The sequence below is a fragment of the Stylophora pistillata genome, chromosome 1, assembly GCF_964205215.1.
Source record: "Stylophora pistillata chromosome 1, jaStyPist1.2, whole genome shotgun sequence".
NCBI lineage: Eukaryota > Metazoa > Cnidaria > Anthozoa > Scleractinia > Pocilloporidae > Stylophora > Stylophora pistillata.
This window is the reverse complement of record NC_142519.1, coordinates 52,547,160-52,562,588: the sequence shown is the minus strand read 5'-3', so window position 1 is coordinate 52,562,588 and position 15,429 is coordinate 52,547,160. Positions and strand designations below refer to the sequence as shown.

The 15,429-nt window shown below is 38.0% G+C and overlaps 2 protein-coding genes across 2 annotated transcripts; both read right to left on the bottom strand.

The window, feature by feature from the left end:
• Nucleotides 1–233: 233 nt before the first annotated feature.
• Nucleotides 234–4,858, bottom strand: LOC148743047 (uncharacterized). Its single transcript, XM_088741899.1, has 5 exons — nt 4,688–4,858; nt 1,703–2,020; nt 1,326–1,574; nt 847–970; nt 234–712 (listed from the first exon to the last, which is right to left on the bottom strand). Exons 1-5 carry the CDS (start codon nt 4,728–4,730, stop codon nt 637–639), a joined length of 810 nt encoding a protein of 269 aa, XP_088598025.1. The 5' UTR covers nt 4,731–4,858; the 3' UTR covers nt 234–636.
• Nucleotides 4,859–7,314: 2,456 nt separating this feature from the next.
• On the bottom strand, nt 7,315–12,234 carry LOC148743046 (uncharacterized). Its single transcript, XM_088762165.1, has 9 exons — nt 12,219–12,234; nt 11,978–12,072; nt 11,795–11,877; nt 11,567–11,661; nt 10,935–11,057; nt 9,782–9,860; nt 9,198–9,280; nt 8,434–8,477; nt 7,315–8,299 (listed from the first exon to the last, which is right to left on the bottom strand). Exons 4-9 carry the CDS (start codon nt 11,658–11,660, stop codon nt 7,610–7,612), a joined length of 1,113 nt encoding a protein of 370 aa, XP_088618291.1. The 5' UTR covers nt 11,661; nt 11,795–11,877; nt 11,978–12,072; nt 12,219–12,234; the 3' UTR covers nt 7,315–7,609.
• Between the last annotated feature and the right edge of the window lie 3,195 nt (nt 12,235–15,429).

Sequence of the window (15,429 nt, the reverse complement as noted above, 5' to 3'; positions counted from 1 at the left end):
GATCATGATTGAAATCAGATAATAAAAGAACCATAGCTTGAAGATAAAGTTAAATTTGTCCTTCTGATTAAGAGAATATAAACAGTTTCTCGGTAATCCTGATCTTGTCATTACGAAGCCATCTAAAGAGTTAAAACTTTGTCTAACCATCACATGATAAAATGATCACCGCTGTATGAGTATTAGTAAAGAGAAGGAAGAGGCGGGGAGGGGGAGGGGAGGAGGAGGGGGAGGAGGGGGAGAGGGTAAAGCAAACAGTTATAGAGAGAAAGCTTGCAAGGACGATCAACTTTCGTTTCTTCCCTCTTTTATTTTATCACAATATCCGCGTAGGGTATCTGACGCATGAAAATAAAACAAATACGAAAACAAAAGAACTTGGTAAAGATAGAAAATGAAATTGTTACATCCAAGGCCACCAATGTCCGGTACTAGCCTTGTTTTGAAAATTTTTCAGATGATTTAGTGAGGCCAGGTTACTCCCATCTGCTTATCACAACCAATCAATTAACCATCGCGCCTTGTGCCATTGGCTTAGCTCATAGCTGACTACACCTTCAACAAGTGAGAAATTAGGTAATTCGTAACTCATTGCGCGTCAATATCAACATACAGGTATGTATAACTATCATCTACTTACAATATGGTCAATTCTGGGTTGTTATCGAAGATTCCAGGTGGTAGCTCTTTTATCCGGTTGAAGCTCAAGTCCCTGAAAGGAGGATGTATCATTGAGTAAGGTCGAGTGTTTCACATCTTGTCCTGTTGTTGTATATTTCCCACTCTGTCCGTCCCCCCCCCCCTCCTTCATCACCACCTCGTAAAACGAAGAGTTGAAATGCTTACAAAGTCGCTGTAGAAAAGGGCAAGTGCTGTGGAACTGACTGCAAAGGGTTCCTCCGACAATAAACGCGAGTAACTGAACGCATAATTCCAACTGCAGTGGTACAATAGCAGCGATCTGGGCACCCTAGAATATAAAAAATAAGATATACTTTTACTATCGTATTGTTTGATGCAAGGTCATAGTGGAGGTATTTTAGTCTGTTTGGTTGGAGTTGCTAAAGAGTGTATTTGAGTCCTTTAATAAGGTTTGTACCCTCAAGTCATCTCGCGAAAACTCAATATTAATCCAGAGCAAGGCAAGGAAAAATTTTGATAGGTCAATAAAACTATGGTTACAGTCTTTAGGGTTCGAAGACAGATTAAAAAGTCTTAGGAGTTATTCATTTTGTAAGCGAGGTATAGAAAATTGCAAATGTGCACTATTGTTTCCCTTTTAGCCTGATTCAGTTAAGAATCAAATTTTTATGACTAAAACTCACTTTCGATGACAAGACGGATTTCTTTTTTCTCAACACCATCCTGTGTGTTCACTTCACAGCTGTACTTGTCGCCGTTTTCTCCAGTGATGGTCAACTGATACAGTACACTTGTACTGTTCTGTACCACTGTGCCGTTCTTTCTCCAAACAATGACTGGTGCTGGTGCACCCTGTGCTGGACACCATAGGGATTGATGACGGTTGAAAAGCACATACTGAGTCTGGAGCACTTTATCCAAGTTGGGTTTCACTGAAGGATAAGAAAAAGTAATACTGAGCCATCACAGAAGTATTTGAGTCTGAGGAGCATAGGCAATGACCACTATCGATATGTATAAAATGACTTTCAGGGACTGATTTCAGCATATCAATACTTGCCTGTTATATTAGTAGTCTTGTTTCTGTATGAACCTATGAAAAGGTAATTGGAGTAATCTGATTTCCTCAACCACAAGTTCTGTCCACTAGATCGAACAATACCAGAAATGTTTCTTCCACAAAATCTTCCAAGAAGATTAGCAAACTCGTTGTATCCATCACGAAACTCAAGGTATCTATTATAAATGCAGGGCATTTCATATGAAGTCTTCAAGGTGAAATTCAGCTCCACATAATGCCCTTTTGGAGCTTGCAAAAGTAGGCTTGAGCGAAACCGTGGGACGACTCTCTGAAGGCATACTTCCGCCATTAGCCCAGCTGCTTATAAAATCAAGAGAAAAAGATAGAAAAATGAGGGAGTAAGCTTTTTTCAGAGTCGTTTCAGGGAACGCTCAATATGACTTTTTGATGAACCCTAATTTCTCCTTACACTGTCAGCCCTGAATCAAACATGAAGGTCACGAGAATAAAGGAAATGATCACCAGCTAAAGACATGTACACCTTTGATTGTTAAACAAATTCTCCTTGTCACCACCTTAAGAACTGTATGGAGAAGAACATGGAGAATATGTATACTGATGTGAGGGGTTATTAAAAGCTAAGCTATATATGTTTGGTTATGTCTATGAACACTACTGAGAAAAACATAGCGAAATGACATCACATAGGAGAGAACTGTATGGAGAAGAACATGGAGAATATGTATACTGATGTCAGGGGTTATTAAAAGCTAAGCTATATATGTTTGGTTATGTCTATGAACACTACTGAGAAAAACATAGGGAAATGACATCACATAGGAGAGAACTGTATGGAGAAGAACATGGAGAATATGTATACTGATGTGAGGGGTTATTAAAAGCTAAGCTATATATGTTTGGTTATGTCTATGAACACTACTGAGAAAAACATAGGGAAATGACATCACATAGGAGGGAAATGACATCACATAGGAGAGAACTGTATGGAGAAGAACATGGAGAATATGTATACTGATGTGAGGGGTTATTAAAAGCTAAGCTATATATGTTTGGTTATGTCTATGGAGACTACTGAGAAAAACATAGGGAAATGACATCACATAGGAGAGAACTGTATGGAGACGATAATGGAGAATATGTATACTGATGTGACGGGTTATTAAAAGCTAAGCTATATATGTTTGGTTATGTCTATGAACACTACTGAGAAAAACATAGGGAAATGACATCACATAGGAGAGAACTGTATGGAGAAGAACACGGAGAATATGTATACTGATGTGAGGGGTTATTAAAAGCTAAGCTATATATGTTTGGTTATGTCTATGAACACTACTGAGAAAAACATAGGAAAATGACATCACATAGGAGAGAACTGTATGGAGAAGAACATGGAGAATATGTATACTGATGTCAGGGGTTATTAAAAGCTAAGCTATATATGTTTGGTTATGTCTATGAACACTACTGAGAAAAACATAGCGAAATGACATCACATAGGAGAGAACTGTATGGAGAAGAACATGGAGAATATGTATACTGATGTCAGGGGTTATTAAAAGCTAAGCTATATATGTTTGGTTATGTCTATGAACACTACTGAGAAAAACATAGGGAAATGACATCACATAGGAGAGAACTGTATGGAGAAGAACATGGAGAATATGTATACTGATGTCAGGGGTTATTAAAAGCTAAGCTATATATGTTTGGTTATGTCTATGGACACTACTGAGAAAAACATAGGGAAATGACATCACATAGGAGAGAACTTTGGTCACATTGATGTGGAGCTCTCAGGGAAGCAATAAGTCTTTCTCGACCAAAACTTTTTCATTTGCGTAGCGGTCACTTAATTTAACCGGACGTGTGACTTAGACCGGCACGCGCTGTGTGGGTCGATTACCAACCGCTCTCCTTCCTCGAAAAGACTGCTGACCGCATAAATATTTCCTTTTTTGTTGTTCTCCACAAATTAGGAGTTTGCCTGCTCAAATTGTGAAGCAATCTTTGCATGTTTCGAAATTTCGAGTTTTCCTGTGGTTAGACAATAATTTTAAATGGCTTTGGAGAAGTCCATGATCAACATTCGGAGATCATTACATTAAGCAATTGAGAAATTGGCCAACGTAACTCAGACGGATTACTTACTGAAACCTAACTGGATCTATAAATATTCAGATAAATCTAAATGTCATTAAGCACCTGGTTTTGAAATTATGCACCCAAAATATATTGCAGATTCTTGCTGAGTCCAAAAAAAAAAGAAAATTAAAAGAGAGATGATAGCGTAGCAGTATCCAAAGCTCTTGTTTATTGTTATTGAGATATTTCAATTCGTAAGATACACACTTTTTTCTTTTATTGTTTCAGTTTGCTATCAAAATTTGATGAATGAAGTTTTTAATTACGCGCCTTTTGGACAGACTGTTCGCATATAAAATGTAAATAACATAACTACGCGAGCGCGCGTTTGTTGCCAAACAACAAAAGTGAAAAGATTCTGAGCGAAGTGAATGAGGCCCTTTTTCTTTTTTGTACAATTTTGGAAATGATCGTTTTTCAGTACAATGTAGTAAAAAATTGAAACAAAAGAACCGCTAATGCATTTTTTGTTGTTGTTGACTTCAGGCGCCGCATAAATTACGACACAAACATGGTCGTGATCTGCTGCTAATATAACCAGTCAGACTCGAGAGAGAAGCGGAAATAAACTTGAGCGGTGTTTTTTCTCGTAATTTCCAAAGGAGCAGTTACTCTATTTTCTTAATGTTCTCCAGCCGGGGTTATCCACAGTGTGTCTCCTGTGCGTGTGTCACTTACTTTCTCGCGAGTTATTTAATGCAGGCCTGGATATTTAAGGAATTAACAATGCGGGCTATTTTCGTAAGAACAAAAACCGAGTGTCTAAAATTAACTAATTCCAATCCTGTTGAATAGGTTTAAATAACACATTTAGTCTCTTAACTTGATACTCTATTAGATAAAGAGAACAGTCCTTACAGAAAGCAATAATGAAAGCCCAGAAGGTCCTTTTGGACAACATCTTCCTGTTTTCTGCTGATGGGCTGAGGGAAAGTTTGAAGATCGAGTAGTTTCAGAATATACTCAAATATGATATATCTTATTAGAGGTTTTGTTGTGTAGTATTGCTGAGTGTTTTTACGAATTGTGCCGTATTTTGACGAGCCCGAAGGGCGAGAGATTTATTATCCAACACGCCAAATTATTATTTCAGCGCGGGCGAATTTCGCGGATATTTCTGGAGTACAAATATCGCGCGTGATATTTGTACTCGTCTCGCACATTATTTGTACTCTATGAAGCATATTTGGATAATAAATATATCTTATTAGACGTTTAGTTGTGTGGTATCGCTGAGCATTTTAACGAGTTGTGCCGTATTTTGACGAGCCTGTAGGGCGAGTCAAAGTACAAACAACGAGTAAAAATACTCAGCGAGGCTACACAACAAAATGTTAGATAAGAGATTTACTATCCAACACGCCAAATTGTTATTTCAGTGCGAGCGAATTTCTCGGGTATTTCTGGAGTACAAATATCGCGTGATATTTGTACTCGTCTCGCGTGTTATTTGTACTCACGAAGAACATTTGGATAATAAAGTAAAGTAATGGATAATGCATTTTTATCCAGGTGAAGCGCACTGTATGTTTGTGGAATCTCATAATACACGACAGGTCTCAGATGTCAAGTCTGTCTTTCTCACAAAGAAGTTAAAAATGATAAAATGTAGCCATATCATAATCGTCATGTATTATATCAATTTTTGAAGAGACTGCTGTGCATATCTGAAGCTTTAACGGGAACTTCTCTGAACCATAATTCAGCACATTGGACAACTGAATAAGAACGATTCATGTTGTCACAATATTATGAAATTGTCCCTAAACCGGAAAAGAAGGTTGGTAAAGAAATTCTTGAAAACAGTAACTTCTCCCCTACCTTGCGATTACATTTTCTCCAGTGATGTAATCTTCAAAGGTGTCTTATTCTTTTACGGTGTTTCTGCTTTATTCGAGCGCCAGAAAGAACGTGTCGCGGTAAACAATTCGCTGTATAAAAAATGTGGACATGTTGTTGTTATTATCCCCGCGAACAAATTCTAAATAACCACTTAAAACGTATTAAGGGAAACAGCGTTAATCAGTTTTAAAATTTCTGAACTTGATTCCTTTTCTGAGGATTGGGCGAAGTTTTTGATGACAGGCCTGAGTAATTACGAATATCTCTATCAGCCCTTCAAACGAAAAAAATGGAGAGGTAGTAATAAATAATTGTCATGTTTGAATTCCATGGACGCAAAAAATTTTTCTTTTTTCCTGTGGAATTGAAATATCATCCTTCACTCGGTTTTTCAGATATCATAATTCACTGTCATTTAATCTTATCTTTCTTTGTACATTTTAAATATCAAAAAGAAATAAATACCTGAGATATATTTTCGCTGCTCCCTCACTTCGATTCAGATCGAGTGCCTTAAAACAGAAATGACGTCATACACATAAAGCAGGCTGCATACGGCTTTTCCAGATAATCATCTTAAAAATACATTCTTATGAGTGAGTTTTCCATTCATTTCAAGTCACTATGGATGACATCCTCAAACATCTGTGGTATAACGTCAGCAATTGTGCCTTTAGCTAGTTTTGCATTTCTATAAATATAAAAGGTTTTGTCAATTTTACATGGCGTGAGTCACCAACTTATTACAGTTTGACAACGAAAAAAAAAACCATTAACATTTTATCCAAGAGAGGCTTCTTAAGGGTTTTAACAGTAATTCAGAAAACATATCAATCGAGACAATACAGTAAAACCAGCAAACTTAGGAAAATTGAATTGATCATTTTGAGGTATGATGTCGCCATGGCGATAGATTTTAAGTCTTTTATTCTAAATTATACTGAAGATGTTAGCCGAGTTTATGAACTAGACCCAGTTTTCTTGCCTTACGTCCAAACATATTCCACACAGATTTTGAAATCACATGTATGATTTGGGACCAATTTGCACTCCACTTCAGTTACCACTATTAGGCAAGATGCGGTACAGCGATCACGAAAGAGAAAATGACAACACAGTTTACATCTCATTGCTAACTACAATAACAAAAACATGATTTACACTTAAAAGTCTTTGAAATCACACTTGGACAACAGATGTTATGCCTCGATCAATTCAAAGCTTCAACATCGCCTCTTGTGGGCCAAAATATGTACTAATGCCCGACCCAACTGCCGGATATCATGGTCATTTTTTTTTCGGGAGGCGAGGGGGAGGGAGATAAAAGGTAAGATCAGCGACAGCAACCCAATCCTCCCTTGTTTTTGTACTCCTCTTCTACTGTCACAAAGTTTAATATCACGTTTTCTTTTACCAACTGAACACCTTGAACAGGCCATAATTTTTATATGAGGCTTTCTAACATAAATGAACACAGTACGCATCTTCTGATTGGTCAATTCAGTTTCCAAGCGGATGCTTTATTAAAGGGGCCCGCATTTGTTCGGTGACAACTAGTTATGTCATAAGAGCTATGAATATCTTTTTTACGGGCTCTAAAACATGATCAAATAACTGGGGATGTGAGAAGAGACGAAGGCGAGTGATTTTTAAACTTTTTTTTTTAAGTTTTTTATTTAGGTTCTTACAGCTTTTTTTGAAAGCCTCTCTTTTTCAAAGCTTTCTTTCGGTTAAAAACAGCTTATCACATATTTGAGAACTGAGATATCTCAGCGCTACATCGTTTACCACTCATTTATGTAGTTAGAAAACACTTCTCGAAACTGACTTTGAAATCAGGGCTCTACAGGACAACATCGAATTGAACTTAACAAATAACTTACACTATCTTTGAAGCTTTTCCTGGTAAAGAGAGTTATCACATAAAAAAATAGTGTGCTAAACTAGTAGGATACATTTGAGTAAAGCCGTACTTTCGGCCTCCTCCGCAGCCATGGACAACTCTAAATCGCCAAGAGATTCTTCATCTAACCACTCAGAAACTTCCTCTTTTGATAAAAATTTTTCCCTTGCATTACCAACGCAATAATTCTCAAGTAATACCCCACCACACATATATTTTCCACTCATCCTGGCTTGTGTTTCATCTTGACAAATCGCATAATTTGGTGAGAGGTCAATTCCCGCCGTTTTATTTAATTTGGTTTTGTTGCTTCTCTCGTCCGATAACTTCCATATTTCGTTCATGTAATTCTCATTATCGTGACAAGATTGTAACGTATGGTTGTTGTGATCCCTAAGGCTTCTTGTATGTGAAACTGCACCTTCGTTATCACAAGTGTGGTGTGGAACCTGGAGCTCAAGCAGTAATGCATCGTCGAATGCATCGTCGAAGTCATTACCGAAGTCACAATCACAAACTTTAGGTTGCGTAACACAACCACTATTGTCAAATTGCATTATATCTTGTTTATTTCTTGGGACACAATCTTCGTTCATGTTGTTCTCCTTTGTATTTAGCATTTCTTCCATTTCATCATTCCTAGAATCATTTAGCCTCTGCTCGCATTCAGATAACAACTTACAAAGCTCTTGGTCATCAAAATCATTACTTGAAAACTCGTCAAACTGAAAAACGAAAATAAACGGTTTTAAAGATTTTTAAATGAATTAACAAAAGAGCTATGGGATTAATCAGCGTAAACTACACTTCATGAATCGTATTCAATTTTTTTTACACAGGAGAGTGATTATTCAATTACCTCACAACTTGACAACGGATTGATTTCCTGTGGTATAGGCTTTTCTGAAAGTAACCACACGATAAATGGTTTGCAAATTGCTTTTTTTTAACATACGACAATAGGCTATGACTAGTTTATATGGCAGAAAGTCTTTTATCCCCTCAATGCTTCCACAAATAGTGCAACCGATAAAGCTTTCCCAATGTTTGGGTAATTAATGGATGAATGTGAAATTTAGTTAAGCACTTCCCGCCGTTAGGAATAGACTCCAGACTTCTCCCCGATTATTTTTTAAGGCTCCATCTTTATTTCCATAGTTTTGCAAAGTCTGGAAAATTTTTCGCAAAAAAAATAATACACACCTTTCTTATAATTTTAAGAGTGAGCGTCTCTTGACTATCTTTTTGAAGGACTGTAAAAAGCTAGAATGATGCTGGTAAAGATTTGAATATAGATAGATAGATAGATAGATAGATAGATTAGATAGATGGATAGATAGATGGATAGATAGATGGATAGATAGATAGATTAGATAGATAGATTAGATAGGTAGATAGATAGATAGATAGATAGATAGATAGATAGATAGATAGATAGATTGGTAGGTAGATAGAAACTGAAGGTTACTTCTCCAGTTCCTGGAAAAAACCCTGCCATACTTTGCATTTCAATTGGAATCTGCGCGAGAACTCTCCATGAATCGTTCTTCCGCACTCTCGATTTTTAAGTCTGCTCCCCGACAAATCCTAAAATATGATGTGTTTTCGGCAGCCAGAACATACCAGGGGAACGATAGTCAATCCCTCTACAGTCGGGGTCGTGGCATTTCTGGTAGTAAACACCAAGTCTCAAGTCTGCCACAATCCTAGTATAAAAAAATTAACTGCGTGTTGGTGTATTTTCCATAATCATTGATTCACCTTTCTTATAATTCATGGACGATATTTTGTTTATTAACCTCATTTTCTTTCAAGGGAGTTTGGATAGAACAACATAAGCACCATGCAGTAGAATCGTCGTGATCCAAACCCGAGGTAAACACATTGTAAGGCAAAGAAAATACATGCACTTTATATGATAAGCGGAATAACACGTGCAGTCTGATTGGTTTTTACTTATGATCTATTAGAGGACAGACGCATAGGTGACGTCACCATTTACATTATTTGCTCTCTAACAATATAAAACAAATATATTTCGTGTTGCAGAAGGTCTGTACAGTTATAGATCACAGAAGACGTTCAAATGTGGAAAGACTCTATGTTCTTACCACATTTTGACGTTACCTGTGATCTATTACTGAACAGATGCACGGAAACAGAATCTGCCTGTTAATCATTACTGAAAGAGTGGCTTAATGGCTTACATCACGTTATTACTCTTGTGCGCTCTTCCGATGTTTTCGCACCAACGGTTATTAATAACATCATAAGTTATTAACTTTCCTGTTGAATAAAAAGAAATTTGTTTGCTTACACCTTATCTCTAGAAATTCTCTGCACTCATCACAGCCTGATTCACTGAATTTGAAGGAACATCTGATCTCCTGTTCCTTACATTCCTTGTCCAGAGGCACGCCTCAGACTGAACTGAATGTATGCACAACATAAATATTCATATAATGTTCCTATATGTTCTAATGCTTTAGATATCAGTGATCCAGTAGCATCATCCCATATCAAGCTAAAAATAAACAGTACCAGTCAATACTTAAAGACAAAAAGAAAAAAATGAAAGAGAGGAACTGTCTCTGAGACTTAGAGGCTTTTTTGAAGGCTCGGTTTAGAAAAAATGTAGTTTCGAGATTGTTATTCAACCAATCGCGCATGCTTGCCTCCAATCGTCTTTGTAATAACCTACTTTTTTGCTTGGCTCACAAACAAGTGATCTGTGACTCGCTTGGAAGAGCACTCAATGGAAAAAGTAGAACTGATTGCGACTTCAATTCCTAAAGATGACTCTTTTAATTGACAAACGTATAATCCATATTAACAAAAAAAAAAAAAAGTCTTTTTATAGGATTACACAATTACTGGTGAACCAGTAGTTTCCATTGTGGTCCTTGCAAACAAATGAAACAAGTGGTCTAAATTGAACATAACATCATTAAGAACATCATTAAGAACCCCAACCGGCCGGAGGCAAACCAGTTGGCTATTTACAAGCGTGGCCAAGGATCTGAACTCGGGGCTAACGTGAAACAAATCCAGTGGTCAGGGTGGGACTCGAACCTGGGAGCGGCGGATTACGAGTCCGACACTCTAACCACTCAGCCACACTGCCTCCCACAGACTAAGATTTAGTAACAAAGATTTAGTAATACATAGAAAGGTAAAAACGAGCGATATATCCCGACGTTTCGGCGACTTCATGACGCCATTATCAAGTACCCTTGATAATGGCGTCATGAAGTCGCCTAAACGTCGGGATATTATAGCGTTCGTTTTTACCTGTAAACGTATAATCAGTAATATATATAAATATTTTTTATATGTAAAAGCTTCTGTCTAGGACGGTACCTTGGGGAAAATAAACCCATCTCCTGATTTGACCCTGTACACCACCCTTGGTGAGAACACTTAAGATAAAGTTGTTAATTTCAGGATAAGGGGAGTGTTCATATCCATGCTGAGAAAGCGAACCTAGCAACAAGGAGAAGAATTTAAGTAAAGACAAACTTCCTTCTTGTGATCAACTTTCTTTAACATCACTGAAAAAAAAAGAGACGACAGGAGAGGTATAGAATCTGCTCCAACTAACACATAGGTCAACAATGGGCTAACAGTCCGTCAACTTTTAGCTGACTGTTGTTTGATTGTCGGCTAACTGTCTGATCACTTTCGGCTAAATGTCCTTTGATCGTCACCTAACTGTCAGTCTAAAATGGGCTAAATGACCAGCAAGAAAGCCCTTGTCAAACGCTTCAGTGCCAGGGTTTCTTTGCCTGCAGGAAAATAAGGACTTGAGGAACGCGAGATGGCGATCGGTCTGCAAGGGGGTTAAGCACCAATACTGAGAGCCAGAACCTTGGCAAACCTCTCCCTGACTTGTCTTAAATCTTCCCATCGGCAGAAAATTACTACAGGGCCGTATTTACTCAGCGTTACGTCTTTACAAATATTCTTGATAGGCAATTAACTACAAAACATACTTGAATCGCGTGCATCCATTCGAGAAGATCTTTTGCAAAATTTCTCACAGCTGCCACATGTTAATACTTTGACATCTTTTCCTCCCACTTGCATACTGTTTGATAACGAAAAGGATTACAAAACAGAAAGAAGCGCTAATTATATAGACTGAATTAACTTTGAAAAAAGTTACACCGGGTGAAGACTCAGATTTGTCATCACACTTGTCAAACAACTTGTGTGCTCACCTGACATTGGATACTAGTGAATCAAGAAATAGCAAGTACTCAGAATCTTTGGAGAAACTTCCTTTCACATTTTTGAAGCTAGGCTGTTACGTGACAAACAAGACACGAAAAATGTGGTCAAACTCTCTCCATCTGACATGTGTTAATAATAAAGGCACAACAGAGAATTCCTTCATTACATACCTTATAGGTGTTCTGTCTGGAGAGAACCAGATGAGAATCTTTTCCTATCTTTGTTGACTTGAAAATTCGAAAGTTTCTATTTCTTGTATAAACCCCTGAAAGTTAAATCTAGTGAAGTCAGCAAGTGACAATTTTCTCATCTGCACAAGATCAATGCAACATTTATGTGACTTGTATTGGCTTCTGATTTTACTTTCTTATTATTAAACACACCTTGGTCACAGAAAATCCCCCAATTCACCTTTTCCATCCTTCACAATAAGTGACCGGGCACAGGATTTCGTACACTAACGCTTTACCGTTTAACGAATCAATCCGTTTACTATCCGTTTACCATCCGTTTAAAACGGATCATTAAAACGTTTAAACGCTTTCTTCATCCGTTTAAACGCTTTGCTCATCCGTTTAACGTTTTCGACAAAACGTTTAAACGGTTAACCTATCCGTTTAAAATAAAATACATCCGTTTAACGGTTACTTGCATCCGTTTAACGTTTTTGAAAAGCAAAGGTATAAAACGGTCCCAAGAGGCGTCCGTTGAATACTAATCAATCACGCTTCGATCGAGCGGCTATGTTGGTCTTCGCTTCAACTTACCGTTTGCAACTCTCTGGTATTAGAAGGTCTTCGATTAGAATTCTCAATCGAGATATTGAAACACGAGAGCTCGCATCATTATAACACTATAATGATTCTGGTACTTCATTGTCGTTCGATTCCTTTCTCAGGGTCCAGAGGAGTCTCGCGTGAATAAATGACTTACTTACTTAACGTCTCGCATTGAAAAATGTATATTCCTGTCGCCTAGCTTGTTATTAGCCCAATGGGATCTTTATACGAATCTACTGTAAACGATTTTCTTCTGTTCTAATCTGACCCAGATCGATTTGAAAATCAATAACTGAAAGCCATAATTATCCTCGCTGGCGCTCGCGAGCCCTCGGTCTCATAGTTTCGGTATATACGATGTGTAACAAAACTGTTACGCGATCAAAGTAATCCATTTTGTTTTTTTGTTTTTTTTTTGGGGGGGGGGGGGTTCGACGGGTTTAATAATCAGTCGACAACAACATCTCTGCAGCCTGTGTTCTTTTTTGAAGAGAATCAATTTAGTCATTACCAAGCTACCCGAATCCAGACACGTACCAGTTGCTATGGGTTGAGCAATGCAAGCACACTGCTCGTGTGTGATGATTAGTTTTTCTTTCCGCACCTGTGTGAATACCGTATTGTAAAACATGAATGAAAGGGAATTAAAAACGAGTCAGAATGATATAAGTAAGATAGTACTTTTGTTAAGCCAAATTCTTTGCCTGATTTTAATTGTGGGCCTGATTGATTGCTTTGCTATTACTATGACAACAGCATGGCGTTATAAGCCCCCCGTTCTTCAAACCGAAATCATTCACGTGCTTGTGACGCTATAGGGAATTCCGCTATGGATAACAGCGAGCTAAGAGAAAATCAAACTGAAAATGAACGGCCGATTGAGAGAGCAAAGAAACTGTTACGAGAAAGTTGTGGTTGTACTCTTGGTCCAAAGGGCGGTCCATGTTCCGGACAGTTTTCAGAAGAAGTGGTTTTGTTTAATTTAAATAACTGCCTCGAACTTTCAAGTGACGAACTAGATTTAGTCATTCTTGCTAACATACAAGCTTTAACCAACACCGAAACCATTGGCTGCAAAAGGAAACCTCGAAGCAGCTTTTACTACCAGTCGCAACCCATTTGCAAGGATATGTTTCTGCATTGCTACGGCTTGAGTTATTCCCGTTTACGACGGCTGAAAGAACACTACCAGAATCATGGTCTTTCTTTGAGAACCCACGGCAACAGAAATAGACTGCCTGCAAACACGCTATCTCAGAGAACGATTGAAGAGGTGCATGCATTTTTATTGAACTATGTTGAGGAAAATGCAATCTGCCTACCAGGAAGGATACCCGGCTTCAAAAGCGATGATATCAAAGTGTTATCATCGTCAGAATCAAAGATCGGCGTTTGGCGAGTTTACAATGCGATATGCCAAACCTCGGACATGACAGCAATAAGCCGCCGAAAGTTTTTGCAACTGTGGGAGGAGTTTTATCCTAATGTGGTCATCTCCAACCCAATGACAGACCTCTGTTTAACGTGTCAAGAGAATACTAGCCAGCTTCAAAGAGCCAGCAACTTGTCAGAAAGGGAAAAGTCGGAACGCTTGAGAATACATCAAGAGCACCTAAACCGTGCACAGACTGAACGAGAGTTCTATAAACACTCCTGCGCTGAGTCGGAGAAGGCAGTCGAAATGATTGGAACTGAAGCACTGCAAAACAGCGTTATTTTGTGTTGAAGCAAATTGAAAAAAAGCGTTAATTTTCCTCGCTCGGCAAAGCGTGCGGTATGAAAGTTCTAACTAAAAAGAAATTACCGTCTTGCAAAAATATCTCACCCTTTCACTTGTCAATAGAATCTGAAAACAATTGCGCGTGGAACATAGAAAATGGTTTCACCCAGAAGTAGGCCTCCACTGTAACTCGAAAAACGTTGACCCAAGCATGCGTATGCCCAGAACGAACGTTGAGTAATGCCTTGAAAAACGTGACTTTTCCTGACACCATAAAAATGTTGAAACGAACACGTTGTTTCTTTTACTAAGAATCAGGCGGGGACTGGAGGGTAATTCAAGCACGAAATACAAAAGAGCCGTTTACAAATCTTTATCAAAAAAGTATGACTGATTTTGGTTTTATCTGCAGCACTTACTCTCTCGAGAAGGTCGCGTTTGTTTTGTGTTGAAGCAAATTGAACGCTGTTGAAAGCGTTAATTTTTCTGACTTGGCTAGGTGTGCGGTATGAAAGTTCTAACTAAAAAGAAACTACCGTCTTCCAGAAATATCTCACCCTTTCACCTGTCAATAGAATTTGAAAACAATAGTGCGCGTGGAACATAGAAAATGGGTTCGCCCAGAAGTAGGCCTATTTCCGATAGACGTCACAAAAGACACAATTGACCACTTCACACATGAAATCTATGGCTTTCAAAATATCGAAGCCGCCCTTGAATAGAAGCCGCATTATTTTCCTTTTGAAAAAAAAAAAAAAAAAGCCGCATTATTTTCCTTTTGAAAAAAAAATAGAAGCCGCGGCTTCTATTCAAGAAAAGACGGTATGTATTTCTTACGACTCTCGACCTTTCTTATCAGAAATGATTGTAGTCGGATTAGAGATTCTTATTCTGTTTACCCAGTTCTTTCAAGTATGAATAAAGGCTAAAAGTTTCTAAAGAAACTCTCCATTCGCTCTGATGAAGGTTAAAAGTTAAAGGTTTAAAAGTTTCTAAAAAAACTCTCCACTCGCTCTGACAAAGGGCCAACGCTCGAAACGTCGGCTTTTTTACTCGTTACGGTGGCCAATTTAGAACTTCAACTTAGTTGATATAACCAAATTATCTTTCAATTATGGTCTGG

Excerpts from the sequence above, each read along its gene's own strand:
- LOC148743046 (XM_088762165.1), bottom strand. The coding sequence starts at position 11,660 with ATGCAAGTGGGAGGAAAAGATGTCAAAGTATTAACATGTGGCAGCTGT. Across the intron at positions 11,058-11,566 it reads AATGGATGCACGCGATTCAA|GTTCGCTTTCTCAGCATGGA; the intron begins GTATGTTTTGTA and ends CCTTGTTGCTAG. Across the intron at positions 9,861-10,934 it reads ATGGGTTTATTTTCCCCAAG|GAAAGTTAATAACTTATGAT; the intron begins GTACCGTCCTAG and ends TTTATTCAACAG.
- LOC148743047 (XM_088741899.1), bottom strand. The coding sequence starts at position 4,730 with ATGTTGTCCAAAAGGACCTTCTGGGCTTTCATTATTGCTTTCT. Across the intron at positions 2,021-4,687 it reads GGCTTTCATTATTGCTTTCT|CTGGGCTAATGGCGGAAGTA; the intron begins GTAAGGACTGTT and ends TTTTATAAGCAG. Across the intron at positions 971-1,325 it reads AATCCGTCTTGTCATCGAAA|GGTGCCCAGATCGCTGCTAT; the intron begins GTGAGTTTTAGT and ends TTTATATTCTAG.